Source organism: Simochromis diagramma, unplaced genomic scaffold, assembly GCF_900408965.1.
Source record: "Simochromis diagramma unplaced genomic scaffold, fSimDia1.1 OVJJ01000802.1, whole genome shotgun sequence".
Lineage (NCBI taxonomy): Eukaryota > Metazoa > Chordata > Actinopteri > Cichliformes > Cichlidae > Simochromis > Simochromis diagramma.
The window spans coordinates 14042893-14062657 of NW_024387492.1; the positions used below are offsets into that span (position 1 = coordinate 14042893).

At 39.1% G+C, this 19765-nt stretch overlaps 1 protein-coding gene across 1 annotated transcript; it reads right to left on the minus strand.

The window, feature by feature from the left end:
- Positions 1-382: 382 nt before the first annotated feature.
- Positions 383-19489, minus strand: pals1b (protein associated with LIN7 1, MAGUK family member b). Its single transcript, XM_040017575.1, has 14 exons — positions 19280-19489; positions 16092-16573; positions 13994-14202; positions 11086-11163; positions 8244-8363; positions 7257-7418; positions 5928-6005; positions 5652-5835; positions 4186-4254; positions 4031-4102; positions 3308-3469; positions 2804-3006; positions 2425-2535; positions 383-1353 (listed from the first exon to the last, which is right to left on the minus strand). Exons 2-14 carry the CDS (start codon positions 16417-16419, stop codon positions 1177-1179), a joined length of 1953 nt encoding a protein of 650 aa, XP_039873509.1. The 5' UTR covers positions 16420-16573; positions 19280-19489; the 3' UTR covers positions 383-1176.
- Between the last annotated feature and the right edge of the window lie 276 nt (positions 19490-19765).

Below are 19765 nucleotides of genomic sequence, written 5' to 3' on the forward strand. Positions count from 1 at the left end.
ATCTGCTTCAAGGTTCAATATATTGTGCATTCGGAGATGCTCTTCTGCATACCTTGGCCCTGACAAGTAGCTAGTGGTTTAGACCAGCGGTCCCCAACCCCAGGGCCACAGACTAGTAACAGGTATCAGGCCGCGAGAGTTGAGGCTCGGGTGTGAAATTTATGGTTTTCAGGGTTTTTATCGTTAACTTGTCCTGACAAATACCCAAATATAACCATATAAAAAATAAAACTAACACTGAAAACAAAACCTAAAAATTCTCAAACATTAAAAGCTAAACTCAAACCACTAAACCTGGAATCTGAACTGAAATGGAAACTCAGAACTACAGAAAAGATAAAAAGAAAAACTTCTCTTTGATATAAAAGCCAGACAAAATATGTGACTTGTTCACATGTGTTTTATTTTATTAACAATTCATGAGCACAAAATTGTGCTTATGAATTTGCAAATGAACTGCAAAGAATCAATACAGTATTTGTTGGAATCACACTAACTGCTCTTATCAATACTGATAGAAAAACAAAAAAAACAAAACCAGAAACTCGGCAGTACTTAGCAGCATTACTGTTTGTAACGACAACCAGCTACAGTGGTTTGTTATCACAGCGTAAAATCATAAAATGAGACACAAAATAAAATACTGACAATGGAAGTACCTCCAAACTGTGCAGATTACAGCAGATCTCTCTCCTGCACTTCTGAGTGGAAGACGGTGCCCTGCAAAAAGCACTGATGCTTCTCTTCTGTTTGGTACCTAAAGAGTTTCTGATCTGCTGTTTCATTAGGGAGTCAATTAAAAACCAACACATAAAGACTCTCACACACAAACTGTAACAGTAAAACACTTGATCCTTTGGTCTAGAAAATATGTATGTACAGTTATAAATAACTATTAAGCATAGAATAGAAATGGTTCTATTTTGTTGATAAATGACTTTGCATAAAACTGAGATCAACAGAGAAACAAAAATCACCAACAGACACACACACACACCGACAACAAAATCAAAGATTAAAATTGAGTCCATCCCTGTAACGATCACCTCCTCTACAATCGAGGAAAATGTGCAAGTCAAATTCCAGTGACAGTTTACCAACCGTCCCTGGTTCGTTTTTCACTCTCCAGTCTTCTGTTTACGTCCTTCGACTCATGGTGCTGGGACACAGTGACCTCTAACACAGCCAGGACGTGGGCACCCACTGGGGCTCAGTGTCCAGTTTATCTATCAGCCTGCGCAGCTCGTGGAAAGCCTGGTCTGGATCCACGTTCAAGATGGTTGCATCAAAGTAGTGGCCGAAATTTTGCTCCATCTCGCGGGCCTTTTCAATGACCTCCTTCAGCATGTCCGGCTGTGCACAGGACATGGACATCAGTTCAAGAAACTGCAGTAGTGACTCTTATTATCACGAGTCTTCATTCTCAATAGCAGTCTTCATGAACAGAGGCAATGTTTATTTACTGATTTTTATATCTAAATTGGGATCCAATACATTTAAACAACGGTGTACACACATAAAAACGTGCCTGGGACTTTTCCCCACATATTAACTGTGATCTATAAGAATGTATCATGTGTACTTCACACCATGTGTACACACTTTTTTTTTTTTTAAGAGTAAGTCTGTTATGAAGTTCAAGTCAAAAATAGTGTGATAAAATTTAAAATAATTTAAAAAGGCATTTTTTTTTATTATGGAATCACCTTTTGTTCTTCATAAAAGAATAAAACTGATTTGCCTTTCTCTTCGGGTGATGCTATAAATTCTTTTCTCTCTATAAGTTAACACATAAATGAAAAGGATGAGATCTTGTTTTTGTTTTTTGATCCATTTTTATTTTTATTTTTATATCATCATCTTGGCCAGCACTACTTCAAAGACCGGTGCTGTGCTGACAGACCTTTGAAAAGCCGATGATGTGATGATGTCATTTTATTTAGTAAAGTGAGTAAAATTTATTTATTAATTAAGCGCTTTTCACAGACAAACAGTCGCAAAGCGTTTGTGTGGGCTTGGTTGTTTCTGAGACCATTAAATCAAACACCTTTCCTTCTCTCTACTTCTTTAGTCACAGTTTTGTCTAAGAGTTTATGGTCTAAAGAGTCTTTTTTCACAAGCAAAATTACCCAGATTAATTCATGACTAAAGCTGGGATTGGGAATTGAGCTAACAGTGTATGCAATTTATAAACAGGACTATGTACTGCTCTCCATAACTGATGAAACAATGCCCCTTTCTGCCTTTGTGTTTACACACAATTTCACTTTTGTTTGGTTTGTGTGCATCTTGCCTCTAGTTTTACTATCTCATGGCGATTCTGTGAGTTAGAGACCAGTTTTTATGCAATATATGTGAGTAAATAATGGTCATTCCCTGCTCTGCCTGAACTATGTTTTCTTTTCTGAGCTGGTCAGCGTTTACCTTTGGTGTTTTCCCCTCTGTGGCCAGCAGGGTGCGTAGTCGCTCCTGAGAAGGAGGAGCTATGAAGATCACATATGGCTTAAGGTTGGAGGATCTCAGGACTCGCAGTGACTGACAGAAGAAAAAAATCAAGGCACAAAGAAACAAAATGAATGGAAAGAGCAACACAAGGAAAAAAAACACAGATTAAATATGGTGTCTTCAAATGTGTTATTTCAGCTTTGATCAGGCTTAGACAGGATTAAGACTTATGTTGAGGAAATGAAAGGGGGTCATTATGTTCTGGCAGGGCCACAGTGGTTAAGATCACAGATGAGGGAGGATCTAACGGGCTTTATAATTAACATGTTAGTGTCTGGACAGTAACGAGGTCTCTTACCCTTGTGTGTAGGCAGAGCAGACAGATGCGTCCAGAGTTGATGACGTGTCGGACGGAGTCTGTGCTGGTGCCATACAAGTTCTTCTCGTACTCCCCCGATTCAATGAACTTTCCCGTTGCCAAGTCGGCTTCAAATGCAGAACGGGTTACAAAATGGTACTCGCGCCCATTCCGCTCATGTATCCTCGGGCTCCTGGTTGTATCTGAGCCGTTAAGAAGCGACCAGCTTATAACTGTTTACATTTCTGAGCTTAAGTTGGCAATATAGCTATACAATATCCCTCATATAATATATATTAATCTATAATATATATATATATATATATATATATCTATATATCGATATATATCTATATCTATATATCAATATATATTATATCATATATATATATGTATATACATATATCGTATATATATATATATAAATATATATTTTTTTTATATATTAACATTTCACGTTTGCCTCGCTCTGGGCTCTGTTGCTTTGACCAAGCGGAGACTTACGTGGAACAGCGACAGCAAACTTCTCGGGTTCGATGGAAAGAAGCCTCCGGCGCAGCTCATCGTGACCGCTGTTTGTTGGGCCGATCAGAGCTATGGGGCGTTTGCGGTTGGCAGGCTGGTGATAGAGCGACATCTCCTCATAGGTCAGGATGTCATCGTAGTCTGAGGAGACAGCGTGGGAGGGGTTATTGAAACATCCCTGACCTACATACCAAATTACTTTGAGCTCTTGGGCTGACCTGTGACCTCTCTGTGGAGGATAGAAAGATGCATGGGATTAAGAGTTCAATAAATTTACAGTGTTTGAGTAAAGTTTTTTTTCCACAGTGCTTCATATCTGACCCTCATGGCTCACAGTCTGCCACTTTTAGCCGTGGATCAGGTTCATTAGAACAGTATGTGTGCTACTTAGTGAATATTTGTGTTTCTATGTGTGAGCCAATCACAGCACAGGTTCCTCCAAGCCATTTAGGCACCTGCTGGTCACCTGTTCGTGCGCCCTCTGATCCTGTCTGTGAGGGCAGGACTAATCTGACCGGAGACACACCAAGTCTGATCAAGCTGAAGTGAGAAAGGCGAGACGTGTCAGCTCTGGTGTGGAAGTGGTCTTTCACGTGTGATAAAGACAGAGCGACACTGGGTTAAGACTGTAACCAGAGCCCACTTTTAAATGGGATTATTGCTCAAACCACTGAAGAGCGACACAAGAGAAGAAAGCCTTACCTGTACTTTTGCTGGACTGTGACGTGCTCTTCTTCCTCTGTTTCTTACTCTTCTTTGGGTACCAATTCTTCCCTGTTATTACAAAGAAATTTGCTTTAAAAGGCAAATTATCACAAGACTGTTAAAACACGCTGAGCACGTTAACTTCGTCTTACCTTGCTGCTCTCGACTTCTGTCTGTTAGAGTTTTCTTTAATGTCTCTCTCTGTTGCTGGAAGCTCTTACCTAAAAAAAAAAAAGAGAACGTACAGACAGTTATTAGTAATTTATATAAATTCTATTATACTGGAACATTATTTGTGCCTAGGCTGGATGATTACTAAGTGGCCAGAAACCACCAATATTACAAATCCTAAGCTTTTGCAAGCCTACTATTGTTTTTCTTTCTCTACCTAAAGAGGGGGAGACAAAAAGATGGCCCTGCTTTCCATTTCCAGTGCTTAACCCTCTCTTTCGTCCCACCACAACAAGGCCTAGGTCAGAAAGTAATCACAAATAATTCTCAGGTGTTTGCTTTAATCTGCTTGACGTGCCAGATGGATGCTGATTCCTGCCAGGGTAGTAGTGCCAGATTAGCTATTAGTCACTTTCAAGTACTCTTCTGAGACTGGGTTTCCAGTTACTAGAAGGGGTCGAGCACATTACTGGCTTATCATTATTTTATAAGAAGCTCTCCTATGTAGCCCATGCATTAATTATTAAAGATTTTATTTCATGTATCATCTCTCAGAAATATGCCATTTTGGAAAGTTGTTACCACGATGTGAATTAATTATGTGTGTACGCTACAGGCAGTGTCACAGTTATTCTTTCTGGCAATTTTAAGTGTGTAACCCCACAAATAGTATTCGCTTTGCATATATCCATATACGGGCTCCAGTTTTTTGTGTTGCTTTTCCATTATAGATGATACTCAGTACATCTAGTAATGATTAATAATCAACAAATCTACCCAAGTTATATAATTTCATATCTTAATGTACACATTTCCACGTAGCATTTTGTCTGTGCTTACTGACCGACGGTTTAACCGACCACAAAAATAAATACAATTCAATTAAGTTTTATTTATATAGCGCCAATGTACAACAACAACAAAGCTTCGGTGTGCTTTATACTGTAAGGCAAAGACCCTACAGTATTCTGGAGAAAACCCCAACAATTAAACGTTCTCTATGAGTAAGCACTTTGCGATGGTGGAAAGGAAAAACCCCCCTCTTAACAGGAAGAAACCCCCAACAGGACCAGGCTCAGGGAGGGGCAGCCATCTGCCACGGATGGTTGGGGTGTGAGGGGAAAGAGAAAAGAATAAATAAAAAAAGAGCTACTCATACCAAAACAGGAGCTTAACATTAAATAACATTTTACTGCTCCTCCTCTTACACATTTGAGCCTTGTACATTGCAAAAGGTATTAAAAAAACAGCATGTATATTATAAAATATAATACGATGTGGGTTTTTTTAATATAGTTATATGTCTTTTATTACTCCATGCTGTGTGTATGACATCACAACTATAGGTATTTGTAAATATTATGCAGCATTATGTCCTTGCTGTTATTATTTGTCCTTGTTAAGCAATAAACTTCATAATGACATTCAGCTCCGGTCTGACTTCTACCTGGAATGAGTCCAGCCAGGGGCTGGTTTTCCTCATCTCCATCCCTGTAGGCTTGCCACCAGTTGGAGTCATCCTGGCTGATGACATGGAGTATATCTCCCTTCTGGAAGGACAGGCCCAGCTCTCGACATGGCACGAAGGGGTCATCAGACGGGTCGTAGTCAAAGTACGCTCGTACGTGCATCTGAGGGCAGGGTTTTACATTGTGAAGGACTCTTGCACGCATGCAGACAGGCCATCTCACGCACATACGGCCACATACTGTAAGATACTTACCACAGTCTGTCTGTGCGGGGCAGGTTTAATCTGAGAGCTGGGGATGAGGAGGAAGGTCAGAGTGCCATGCATTTGTTGCTGTGGAAAACATGAATTGCAAAAAATTGAACACAACAGGAATATGAAGAGACATTATTCATTTACTTGTAATTTAGGAGATGGATTTTATATTCTGAGAGCACACTTAGTTCAAACAACTATTATTTGCATATCTTTTTTAAATGACAGCTTTTATATTCAATTTGCCTAAACAACATTTTTTTTAGCAGTAACATTATTTTATCTATTAATAAGAATTATATGTTAAAACTCTTTTAGAAATATTCATTTATTATTTCAATTTAGAAATAATCATTTTTTAAAGTTATATTCTCTGTGAGTGAAACCTACTGCAACCAGCATCTCAAGAAAGATACCTGTTTTATATATATATCTCGATGCCCTTTGTGATATTAAAGTTACAAACAAAGTGTCCAAGTAGCAGCAATCTGAATGTTCATTACAACATGAAAAAGTATTTGTCCCCTTCTTGATTTCTTAGGGTTTGTTTTTGCATATTTGTCACACTTACATGTTTCAGATCATCAAACAAATTTAACCCCTTAAAACCTGAATCATGAGAGACCTGTCAGAAATCTTTAATTTTTTGATAATGGAGTGTTTGTTGAATCTTTAGACAAAATATATAAAAATATATCAAATCTGCATATATGAGTTTTAATTTGAAGAACATTTGCTACATAAATAATATTTTCGCAATTTAGTAATTAAAAGTGTGTCATGCAATTTCTATCATCTTTTGGGGTAAAAAAAAAAGTCACACTGATGATGTAGAAGTCTCAAAAACTCACAAAAACACATGTATCAAATATGATCCGCTTGGCTTTAAAGGGTTAATAGTAGTCAAAGATAACCTGAAGAAATACAAACTGCAGTTTTTATTTTTGATTATTTAATTTATTAAGGGAAATAAAATCTGCCCACTTATTAACTGGTTGAGGCACCCTTGGCAGCAAGAACTGTAATCAATAACTGGCAATAAGTCACATCGCTGTGGAGGAATTTCTGCCTTTTCTTCTTTGCAGAATTATTTTAATTCAGCCACACTTAGTAATCCTTACTTGGATTAACTTTTATCCATCTTTGATCTTAAAATCTGTTTGATGAGCTGACGTTTAAGATTAATTTAACATTTATGGGGGACAAATATTAAAAAAAAGAAATCAGAAATGGGACAAATAGTTTTTCATGTCACCGTATTGAAATACTTTGTGCCATTATTAAAACAAAACAAACTGCTATGAAAAATAAAAGAGCACTTGAAATTACCAGCAAGTCGTGGACTTCATTGACGTGTTTCCCACGGATAGAAATCCCGTTGATCTCCAGGATCTCATCTCCTTCACTGAGGAGGCCACTCCGCTCTGCTGCTCCGCCCTTTACAACACGGCTCACCACCACACTGTCCATGTCATTACGTACTGTTGCACCCTGATGACCACGCACAGACACACACTTACAAAGTTTGTACAGATGGCATAACAAGAAAAAGACCTTACATTGAGCAAAGACACAAGTCTGAAGACACAAGGAGAGGAACGGGTGTGAATACAAAGAAATGCGACCACCACTTTCATTTCCAATTCATTCCCATTGGATATGGGACACTCAGGCTGACAGGGACTCATTCTCCTCCACAGTTTGAATGCAACAACCCTTCCAATTCCATCCTCATTTCACAGAAAACCAGAGTCAAAGGAGAAACATATGTGGGCGCTAGGGCAGGTAGTTAATGATGACTATGTACTGGTGCATGAAGACATGGCTTAAGTAATTTCTGCTAACTATTCTCCCTCGGAGGCCAAAGGATGTTATAGTACAACTCTACGTTTAATATTAAAAGGATTAGTATACCTTGCTTGCATTCCTAACATGATGAGCCACTTTTGGGAGTGGTATTGTAGGCTCAACTAAAAACTACCGTCTGGTATCTGTTCCGTTCTCTACTGATGTAGTAGGGTCAGGTTGACAGAGAAGCTGATGTACGCTACTGAAAGTAAGCAGTTTACAATCCATGATGAAATCGCAGATGCACATGTGCAACTGGTCAGAATGAGACTTTCAGACAGTGAACTCAAAGTAAGAAGCAGCGCAGAGACATACGAGGAGATAATCTTGAAGGAACACTAGCAAAAATGAAATCAGGTGAGGCATTTTTATGGGTTGAGTTGCAATAAATTATGATTGACTATCCTTGTTACCATGTTTCTCATTCTTTCTTTGCAGATACAACCAAAAAAATTGATGACATCTCACCAGTGGAGTGTCTCTGGCCTTCTCCAGCCGCACTAATTTAACCGTCTCTCCGAGGTACTGGGTCACACTTTCCTCTGCCATTTCCTGCACTGCCACGCTGTCATGGGCCTGCATCAGTGCCTGCAATGCAAACACACATATATTGTAGAGAAAGAGTACGATCATGCAGAAATATACAAAAATGTAGTGAACAAAAATAAAGTGTGAAAGGAATAAATGAGGACTTGAGGAGAAACAAAGGATGCTGTGTTCTATAGCAGTTGACATGGGAAATAAAATGATCATAAATCTTATACGGTTTTAATCAAATTCTTCACGGCTGTGATTTTTTAATGTAAAATGATGAAAGACGAAGTGATACCAAACAAGTTTCCAGACCCCTTTGACATGCACCTGCAAGCAGAAGCATCCTGCCACCCAATCTTTTTTAACAAGACCAGTCTGCAAACCCACCTCTAAGCCAGAAATAATACAGATATTGCTCCTTCACTTCATTTAATGTGACAAGCGCTCGGTACCCCACGATTAATAACCGTCGGTCCAAATTAGTTTCTCTATCCTGCAGCAGAGGGGACCTGAGAGAGCAGAGGCCGGGCTAAGCTTTGGCATACACACAATCCGTCTTACTCTCCCCTGCATTTAGGAGTCAAAATGCACGGCCATCAATCATCAAACACCTTTGGCTGGACTGCTCCCGAGGAAACGGTGTCCCAGAAAACAATGAGAGGGAGACAAGGGGACTTGAGGGGGCCCTGCTCCTCTATCACATGTCTCTATTAGTTTTTCACATGAAGCTGTTTACCTGTACTACAGGGTGACTCATGTGAGCCTCTGCTCCCTGCAGAGAAACCAGCATAATCTGTTCCAATTTCTGTGCCACAAGGCAGGCTCACATCTCATCACTCTGCCCCTGCCGGCTACACGGTTCCAACTCAGTGGAGGGGTTAACCGGCATCGGGGGTGGGAGATTGCGATGCTTCACACGGTCATCTGGGTCAAACATCAGACCCCGTGGCGCTCCCCTGTCAAGACCCTCAACCATAAAAATCATAGCAGAGTAACGCACCTGGGGTCTTTTCTCACCTTAGTGCCTCGCTAATAGACGATGACAGCCTGATAATGTGACTTCATTTTTTCCTACAGAGGAGTCACTTTAGTCTAAACTGACAAAGGCAGAGTGTCACGCAACATCAAATAAATGCAGTTTCTGTTGTTCTTTTCACGTTGACACAAAACTCCCAATGTAATGCTGCAGGGGTTACCCAAAATGAAGCGTGTAATGTTTTTTTATTTTGTTTTTCTTTTAAAACAGAGCTGTGGGAGTGGCCTTTGTCTACTGCAATGCTAATGTTTCTGTAAAGATGCAAAAAGCAGCACATGAGAGAGGAGCATCTTAATTGTCCAGTTGGTCAGCTAGGCCAGCAGCAGCCTTTGGCAGTGTACTGTCAGGTCATTACTACACGGGTTACGGACAAGTCGGACCTCGTTATGTTGAACTGTAGCCATGTCACAAACAGTGGACAAAAAAAGCTCTTTAAGCAGTCCGACAAGAAGGTTGCTCAAAATTACATATGCGTAATTTAAGGACAGATACAGCATTTCACCAATTTACAAATTACATATAACTAAACTCATATTGCCACATTTAAGTTTAAATTTTAAGTGTCCCTCCATAACAAGTAGGCATGGGCCAGAATGGTCCTTTTTTTTTTTTTTTTTTTAAACAAATTCAATTTGTCTGACATCATTAGTGCTAATTTCAGTGAGACAACTCCAGTTTAAAATGATTTATTACAGCGGCAAAACATAGTTAGAGGCTGGCATCTAATTTCTGAGCTCATCCCTCCCTGCAAATATGATTGATGAGTAAATACCCCGCTGGAGACTACATATGGATACTGGGTTGGTGGATGGCTCAAAACAGGTGGGAGTGGAGATGGGCAGGACTGACATGTCAAAGAAAGTGATGGTATATTCTGCAGCTTGAACAGACCGGAGGAGGGAGTGTTTGGACACATGAGCATAAAGTGCTAAAGCTTGAGCTCAGTGTTTGTACTCCTTGCAGGAAAGCTCACCAAAACACTACTGCTTCAACAACACTACACATCTCTATTAAAACTTATGGTTGTGCTCAGTAAAAATGTGTAAAAAATAAACTAGCATAACAAACCTAATTTTTCACAACCTTTATTAAAAAAATAATTTAATTTAAAAAATTGATTTAAAGGAGGTGGATGAACAACACACCAAATGGCTCATTTAAACTGCTTGAGGAACAAGTTGATCTTGAAAAAAAGCCTGACACACACACACACCCTGAATAACACCTAAAAATAAGAGTTTTAGAATTAATATGTCATAGAGGATTTAAGGTCTTTAATAACCATCCGCCCTGGCCAAGTGTCCTTGATCAAAACAGTAAATTCCATCCATTTCATAACCCTGTGGCTGTAATGATGGAGAGCCTGACCTCTATATCTTTCATTCAAGAGAAAGGGCCCTATTTCACCTTCTAATAAAGTGCATATGACAGCAACAGAGATGTAAAACTGTCCAACTGTCTCTGAGCTGGTAGGCAGCCAAGTCTTATGGTTTATTGGCATATTCTATACTTCCACTAGGACCTCTGACATCCTAGTGGAAGGTGCAAGAAAAACAATTAGCCTTTTGGAAAGAGTCCAGTAAAATATTAATTATATTTCCAGTTGTGCAATTATCAGAATATTAACTAAATAAATGAGTTGGCCCAAAAGGTTCTGCAGGCTTTCTCGGCCTCAATGGTGCTGCCTTATAATAAAATTGCGGGTAAGGAGAGGTCATGGCTGGGAGGCTGATCTCTGACCTGGAGATGAGGATTGGTGAGCAGAGCTCTGAGCTCTAAACCCTCCTTATGTTGGCTGGACTGGAGAATCTTCTGTACCTGAAGAGAAACAGAGACACACCACAGTAAAATAATTCTGTCAAGAGCTATAAACAGTGCATCAAGTCAGAACAAACTGTCAACGGCTAATTAAAAACTTTTAACACAATAGGGACAATCAACCTCTTAATCTTTTATAACATGACTTTTAAGTCATTTAATAAGTCACAAGAATCCAAGTAAAGTTAGAAAGTTAAATCCCCCTTTATAAAATTAACAGATATCAAATGTAGACCTCAAGGATAATTATGTATCCTATTTACTAACTTTACAAGGTTAGTTCTTCTTTCACACTTTAACATCTGAAAGCAAACACTTGATAGTTCCATGGTCTTCTCCTTACTGTACAGCTAAGGGGTCTAACTTTTTATGCATAGGAGTAGAACGTTATGATGAATAATATATAAGTAAAATGTGCATGAAAGGTTTCAACTAATGACTTTATCACCATTGTCATGGACATTATTTTCTGAATCTGCCCTGTTGTATGATATTTTACAAATGTAGCTCTTTCATCTTGTGACCCTCACTTGTTTTGCTGTCTGGGTACCAAAACGTACATACTGTAAATATCTATATGAAGTTTAGATGCTAAACTGTTCCCATCCTAAACCCACGTACACCATAAAAACCATGCTAGTGGCACATTCTGGTAACAAGCCTGTGGCATGGAAGAAATGTTTTCCAAGAAAACTGCAAGACAAATAACATTTTTGAAGTGATCTATGTATAACACAAGAATTTCCAAACATTTGGGGGGAAAAAAGTATATCTTTCAAAGTGCACACAAACATAGGTCCCTCACACAGAGTTAATTTGGAACCGCTCATGTAACTCACAGCAGGAGTTCGAATTCCGTGCAGAAAACTGCTCTACATACAGTCTTGTTAAATGCAAGTTTCATCCTGTGTTTATAATGTGCGAACTTTGTGTTTCACCAAATTTAACAAGCACTGGGGACTGGAAAATCCCCGATCTGAACGGCAGCATGTCAAAATTCTGGTCGATTTCCAGCCTGTCAAAAAATGTTCCAGTTTTCTTTCTTTCCTCTCTTTCTCTCTGTGCCATTTTAATCCTTTGGCTCTTGTGTTGTAATTTCATGAAACAATGCAGTGGCTCTGGCTTTGGACTCTTCATGAATAATCGCTAATTATTTTGGCCTTCTGTTTCTTCCCCTTCTTCTCTTGTTTGGAGCTTAGTTCATCCGTTACACTAATCAAAGCTCTCACTAACAAGGTGACGCACTTTCCCTTCCCCCCCTTAGTGGTGCGGCGCCGCGGCCCACGCTGCTGTAAGCTGCTGGAGTTTCTTTTTCTGGCCGCCCAGATCCTGGCTTCCTTCCCGCAGTGCGCTGCACTGCTCAGCCAGCATCAAGGGCTGCCGAGAGATTAGTTTACCCAGTGGTCAAAGTGAGTGTCACACAGAACAGCCACTTAGTTTAGACATGCTGCAGCTCAAACTTTAATGCACTGATAAGCGCTTCGGGAGCTGGCCCGGCGGATGGGTGCGCACACTGATTTACTGTACACAAGAAAGGGAAGGGAAGACAATGTGCTGTGTGCGTGAGGCAAAACAGATCATCACACCCAGCCTCTTTATCTTCAAACCACTCCTGTCATGACTGGAATAGCAATTCTGTTGCAGTGCTGCTTGCTGGCCTTTGAATGAACTCTACACAGCTCACAGTCTGTTTTGTTGACATAAGTTGTACTATTACACATCTAGCCATCAGCTAAACATCACACTGAACGATGTCCTGAAAAGTCTCCATTACATTCTTTCATGTTACACCTATCACAAGTTGACACTAATCCTAATGAAGTGCCTATTGTGGGTGTAACTTGTCACAGATATACAGAGCTTCTATGTGTTTCATGGCAAACCACATCAGAATTTCAGTCTTTCTACAAGGTCTGTTCTGTGTGACAGGCTCTATTTTGAACACTGTGTGCAGAGGCTCAGTTCTGCTGGGACACAAATCAATTACTGCTGCTTTGCTTCAGCAGAGACCAGCTGGTGTTTTGTCAACAAGGAATTCAGGTGTGGCAGATTACCACCTACTCAAACTTAAAGATTGAATTGGGTTGTCGCTCTCTGTCACCTTCTGTACTGCAGCTCTGCAGGCACTGTAAACTGTTATTTAAATAGAAAACAGCAACTACCCGATGCAAGGTATCAAAAATAAAAAAATTAGTTAAAAAACACTCATTATTTTTTATATTTACAAATAACCTGAAATACACCTTCCTCCTTTATTTCCCTGTCACATCATCCACTTTTCAACCTAATTGTCATATTAACGTTCTTGAATCTCTTTTGTTGGCAGCTCACTCAATTTTTATGCGCAGCCTGGATCTCACATATCCCTCATTTTTGTTTTGACTCACCTTGTTAACCGCAAGACAATTTACATTTCATAATTATTCAGACTGGCATGGCTGTCTTTTGGGCAGCTTTGTTGAATTAATCATCACCTCGAGCAAAGATTTTTCATGCTTCACTGAGTTTGCTCAGTTGCTTTACTCACATATGCGCTTTGAAAGCAAATATAAACTGAAAGGGTCCAAGGAATTAGGAATTAGGAATTGCAGCCCGAGTGCCTTTTTGCCTTTATGCATAAAATGCAACCTCTGCAGAGGCCACCCTTGGACTAATGAGGTACAAAACTGGTTTTGTGACGTGGTTCAAATAATTAAAGTGAGGGCTTCATTATTCTCAACGCAAGACTGCGGACAGCTTCATCTGCAAATATAGTATTGTATATTTGTATACATAGTATTGCCAATGTTTCAGCCGTAACAAACAACTAGAAAATGATCATCCCACATACCTCCAGGCAGAGGTCTTGAGCTTGTGATGTAAGGGGGGAGGTGGGACTGACTCTGCTCATCTGCTGAGACACAGTGCTGTATATTGAATAGGCAGTCCTGAAGTCTTCCTTAGTGAGGAGCTGCATTATAAGCTCCACATCCTGCTGGCTCTGAGCATCAGTCAAGCAGTGCTGCACCCACTTCAGAGTCTGCAGCAACTCCTCCAGCTCTGAGAAAGAATCACAGACAGTGAGTAGGGGAACAATAGTACAGAGGCAATGCCGAGGAAAAGTCAGGACTTTAGCTTTTAGTCCTTTAAGTTTAAAATTTTCCTCATTGTTTGTCTTCTAGGTTTACTTTTCTGGCAGCATAGCTTCTCACTGCAATTAAATTCTAAGTCTTATACCTGTATATCAAAGTTTTCCACTAGCACATTCTGTATTTGGCCCAGGGTAATCTCTAGCTACATCACACATAGATCTACAACCTTAGTACTGCAGCACACAAGCTGTCTGTTGCTCTTAAAACATGTTATTTCTAAGTCATGTACAAAATATTTTCATTTTCAGAGGCATAATTACTTTAATTTTAGTGGAACTAGAGCTGATTTTGCTCCACTGCTTTCAAAGGTAATAGCCACCTCTGCTGCAAAGCCACCACGCATACTGTACATAGTATGCTTCTGCTAAATGAATAGTTGTTTACTTTCAGTGCAATGAAAATATAAAAAGAAGGTAGAAAATTTTAAGGTTAGCAGTGCAATCTTCAGGAGTCATGGCATAAGAAAACATTTGGGAGCAAAAATCAAAACAATAATTAGACATCTTGCTGTGGAGGTCCAGAAATTTGCTCCCAGGCCACTAGTTATCTATGAGTCTTTATTTTTAGTCAACCTTTGTTTCAGTTCAGTAGTTGCTACAGTGTTTACACCGGAGATTTAATATGGAAGATAGTAAGAATACATTTTGTGGCATCCTTTTTTTTTCACTTCACATTTTCTTGGACAACGTTCATGAAGTAGTTTACAGTCTAGAGTAATGTTTATTATTATTTACTACTGACTGAAATTAGATTTTATAACTGAACGTGCTAAAAAGTAGCTTGACACCAATATCATCTGAAGTATTTATATAGTAAAGAAATAATAGAAACTTTTAACTAATCCTACAGAATATTGTGTGTATTTTATTATACCACAGCAAAGCTCTGTCAAACCAAAGTCTTAGACAGGTCAAGTTACACAGGCACTGTCTGTGAAAAAAAAAAAAAAAAGATAAGACCCTGAAGACCCGGTAAAAGTTACTTCCCAGGAAAATCACACTGTTTCTGTCCAGCTGTGATAAAAAAAAATATTATCATTATTATTATTACTACTGTTGTTGTTGTTGTTGTTATAAATACATTAGAGTATGGGCTGAAAAAAATTACTTTAACAATTTGTATTTTACCCACTAAAATAAGGCTCATACTACATAAATCATGATCACTGAGTGCATCTTAGCTATATACTGATGACTTTAAATGATCTTTAAACTGTATAGAAAATATAACAAAGACACTTTTTTCAACATAAACAAACAAAAAACATGTTGATCCATAGTGGTGCGCTCATATTATGCCATACACTCTTCTTCTAACAACATTTTTTTTTCCTGGAATGCTGAATTTTTATTTTTTATTAATTTTATTGCTATTTCTGGTTTCTGTTATTTTATTACTATATTTATATTTGTATTGTACAGCACTTTGGTCTACCAGGTGTGTTTTTAAAGTGCTATATAAATAAATGATGATGATGATAATGATGATGAATTTTGTGCTGGGTTCAGCTAATCACACGCCCTATGGTAGCTAGGATAGGTACCCTGCAACCCTGAAAAGGATAAGTGGAAGAGAATGGATGGATAGGTTCAACTAATCAGTGGAAACTGGACATCAGTGACACCAAACCAACCATCTTTAGTAACATCTTTCAATTTACCCTTTCACTGTTTAGTCACTAGTTTGACTCTTTCTGTTTTACCAAAATTTTTTCTTAAGTATGCATACATCCCATTCTTCATTCTTTCAGGCATGTCTTCCTCACTGCAATCTCTCACTTCACACCTGTTAACTCACCGACTACAGAATCCAGGGAACATGTGTCTTTGGTGGCCTTTTCCTTTCCCTCAAAGGTGGGATTGTCAATGCCCACTTTAGGGTTCTGCGACAGCTTCTTGAGCCTTAGGGAAGAGTTGAGGTCAATTTCATGCTTCAACCTGCTGTCCTCTTCCCTCCTTTTTCTCAGCTCCTCTTGGTAATGCTGGATCCTCTCCATGTGGGCACTGCACTGTGGAGATTTGACAAGGCTGCTTTCATCCCCTGGACAGTCCACGGCCCTCTCCCTGTGGCTCTTGATCAGGCCTGAGGCCTCTTGCACATAACCGTTCATATGGGATGTGATCATCCCTGCTGCAGCAGTGTACCGCTCAAAGCACTCCAGTGTTTCCCGAGATCTGCTGGAGTGTTAGGAGGGACTGATGCTGAGACTGCTCAACTCAGGGGCCATACTGAAGCAGTGGAAGATGTAGTCCTTTTCCCCTTTTCTGTAATTTGTCATCCTGAAATTCAAACAGAAAGTTTCAAAGGTTTAAAACACTTCCTCTAAGTGTTTACATGCTTAATTCTAAAATATCTTTGAGGTCTTTGCTGCCAGCACATTTACTTTTTCTATAATTTTACAGATTGTAAATTAAAAAGAGTGTCACTTAATTTATAAATAAATGTTTCAACGAAAATCTTGATTTGTTTCTTGTTGTTGTTGTTGTTATATGCTCTCAGCATTTATTTGTTCACACTTGAAATAAAATACACCCATAGAAACATTTGCAAGCCTTATTAATGTAGTCTACGATCATGTAATATAAACTATGATTTAAACACACTATTTAATATTAATTTATCATTTAGACCTATTTTCAAACTAAATATGCAAAGATTTCCTACTTAGTTTCTCAAATCGTTTTCCCTTCACCTTAACTTTGCAGTAAAGCGAATATGTTATAGGACTGTTTTAGACTGCTACTACTAAGTAGCAGTTTCAGAAGTTGCCGTCTGAACCTGAATAACTGTGTTACTAAAAAACTTGCTCAGGCATGTAAACCTCATACTGAATCTGTGATGTTTCAGCAGCCTAGACTTGTCATGTTGAAGTTCTTTAACGTCTCAAATGACTCACATTGCAAAATTTCAGTCATGCTGAGACTTTGTGTTGCCTGTTGATCAGTGCCAGCACCGGCTCCTACGTCCTCTCATCAGTCTCACCACTAATCTAACTCCTAACAGGAAAGGCTTTTTAACCTTAGTCAATTAAAATCCCTTGAGTGCAGCTCCATCCAGCCATTTGCTTGTTTACACTTATCCCTAATTGCTCACCTGAAAAACTTAATCAACTCTATTGTATGTATGGGTGCCCATTATTCTATTACATATATGTACATAGTAACTGCTACTTTATTTACTTTTAAGGACGTAACATGCATTCATTTGATTCTGGTAGTACAGCAGACATGAAGCTTTGGTCAATTCATGAGAAAACCCCCCAAAAAACTTTCAATAAGTGAGTAGTGAAAGTATTTTATAACAGGACATGTAGAAAGCCAAAACCATGTCTTGATTTCTTACATAATGTGTTTGTGTAAATACCATATTGTGGCATAGCTAATACGACCAGCTATGGCTTAAATACATTTCAGGATTAAAAGCTTGATTTTGAAAGCTTTCACCTGACCTTATTGCAAAGGCTTTGCAGTTAAGACAACCTTTACATGCAACAATAAAATAAATATAAACAAAAACTGTAAGTAAGTCATATACTCATGTCACCCATCACTACATGGCAATCCCCCCCCCCCTTTTACCTACTTCTCAAAGCTAATTACGGCTGGCAGTCTTGTCTCTCAAACCCCTCCCTCATGGAAGCATTTAGCTGTGTTTAGAGTGGCGATGTACTGCTGACAAACAGCAAAGACTGCCAGCGTACCATCTGTTCCCAAGGGCTTAATTAAGCATGGGATCTCATCCTAGCTTGGTGGCCACAGCAGAAGTGGGAGGGATGCTGGGAGGGGACAGGATACCTGTGTGGAAGACTGAGCATGAATGGGCACACACGCACACAGACCCACTCACCCACCCACCTAAACATAAGCAAGTAAGACAATACAAACAAAAAAAACTGGTTCCAGTTAGATATTTGCTCAAGGGATTAAATATTTCTGGGAAAATAAATACTGATGCCAAATTAGACAGTGATAAATGGCTCAAATCAGCTCACCTACCTACTAAAAGATTTAGGTGACAGTGGAACACCAAACATATAAAACCCTTACAAAATAACATCATGAAGGAGGACATCCCATGACCACACACAAATAAATAGGAAACGTTATCGTGAATCACCCTGAATTCCTAGTTTTTCAGACTATGGCTCCATTAAACTTATCACCCCGAAATTAGCTTTGAGCAAGTCCTGGAATATTTGTCATGTATGTCATTTACTTACTGAGAGCAGTTTAAAAGTCCTGAAAAATGTTTGTCAAGTGAACATGGTGCACATAATAATTCTGCAACAAAAGTGTTAAAGCCTGCTCCGAGGATAAGGTATTACAACTCACTGTAAAATGCGGATAGCACCCTACACTGGCATGCTTTTTCTCGGCTAGTTTCTCTTTATATGGCCTTACAAATGATTTCATAATAACTAGTAAACATGGGAAATGGGCTTGTACCATTCCAGCATAACAGTAGATACTGTGAAATGTCTAATAAAGGCAAATAAAGACACAAAAATGCTTCTTAGTTAATTGGTAACTTTAAAATTTGCACAGTGAATCTTAAAGCACTTGTAATTTACTTTCTATTCCCAATGAGACACCAACTGTCTTGTTAGTAACAAAGGTAGAAATAAAATAAAATAAATGAGTTTCAGTTCATAGTATCCATAATTCACTGAAAATATGAATATGATAAATATGACATGATAGCTGGAACAGGCAAATTGTAAGGAGTTAGTGTCTAAATATTACTTATTGAGTTGAAACATTAATTTGTAGCTTCGTACAACTTTTAAAAAGTAGCAGCACATTTCTACAAAGCAGTACCACATCCGCTTAGAATAAGCAGCGGTCCTAATTTAAAAGTGTAAAATTGGATTTTTAATCAGTGTTAAGCGCTAACGTAACAATAGCAAGGAACTTAGCTTAGTAGCATGGTACCGCTAACTGCGTAGCTTAACGGTAACTGTCCCGCAACAAACTCGGTGTACTTACCGCTTTAAAAAGAGCGAAGTGGATGAGATTTTCGTATTATTTTACTGTCCGTCGCTCAGAAAACGTGTGATTTGTTCACACAAGTACGAGCAGGATAAGGAAGACGTGTCTCCCGGTCTTCACAGAACCACGTTCAGCCGCCGCTGTGAGTTTTGTCCGGACACAGTCGGGAACACTTGTGGCCATTGCTGTGGAACTGCGCTTGTTGTTTTGAGTCGTCTCCGTGGCAACACTTGCGCCCCACAGCGCCCCCTCCCTGTCAGGCACGCGATGACCCCCAATCTGCCGAACTGCACCATGTACTTGAAGCCGATTAGATCAGTTACGCAGTGAGTAAGAGTGAAATTTTCCCCCATAAAATCCCTGTTAAAAGTCCTGGAATCAACAATAAGGTTAATTTTGTTTTCTTTGCTGAAATGCTGTGCTTATACATACAACTATTCACTTGTGTGCAAATGTGCAGACTGCATGACAGAAAAGCAAGGT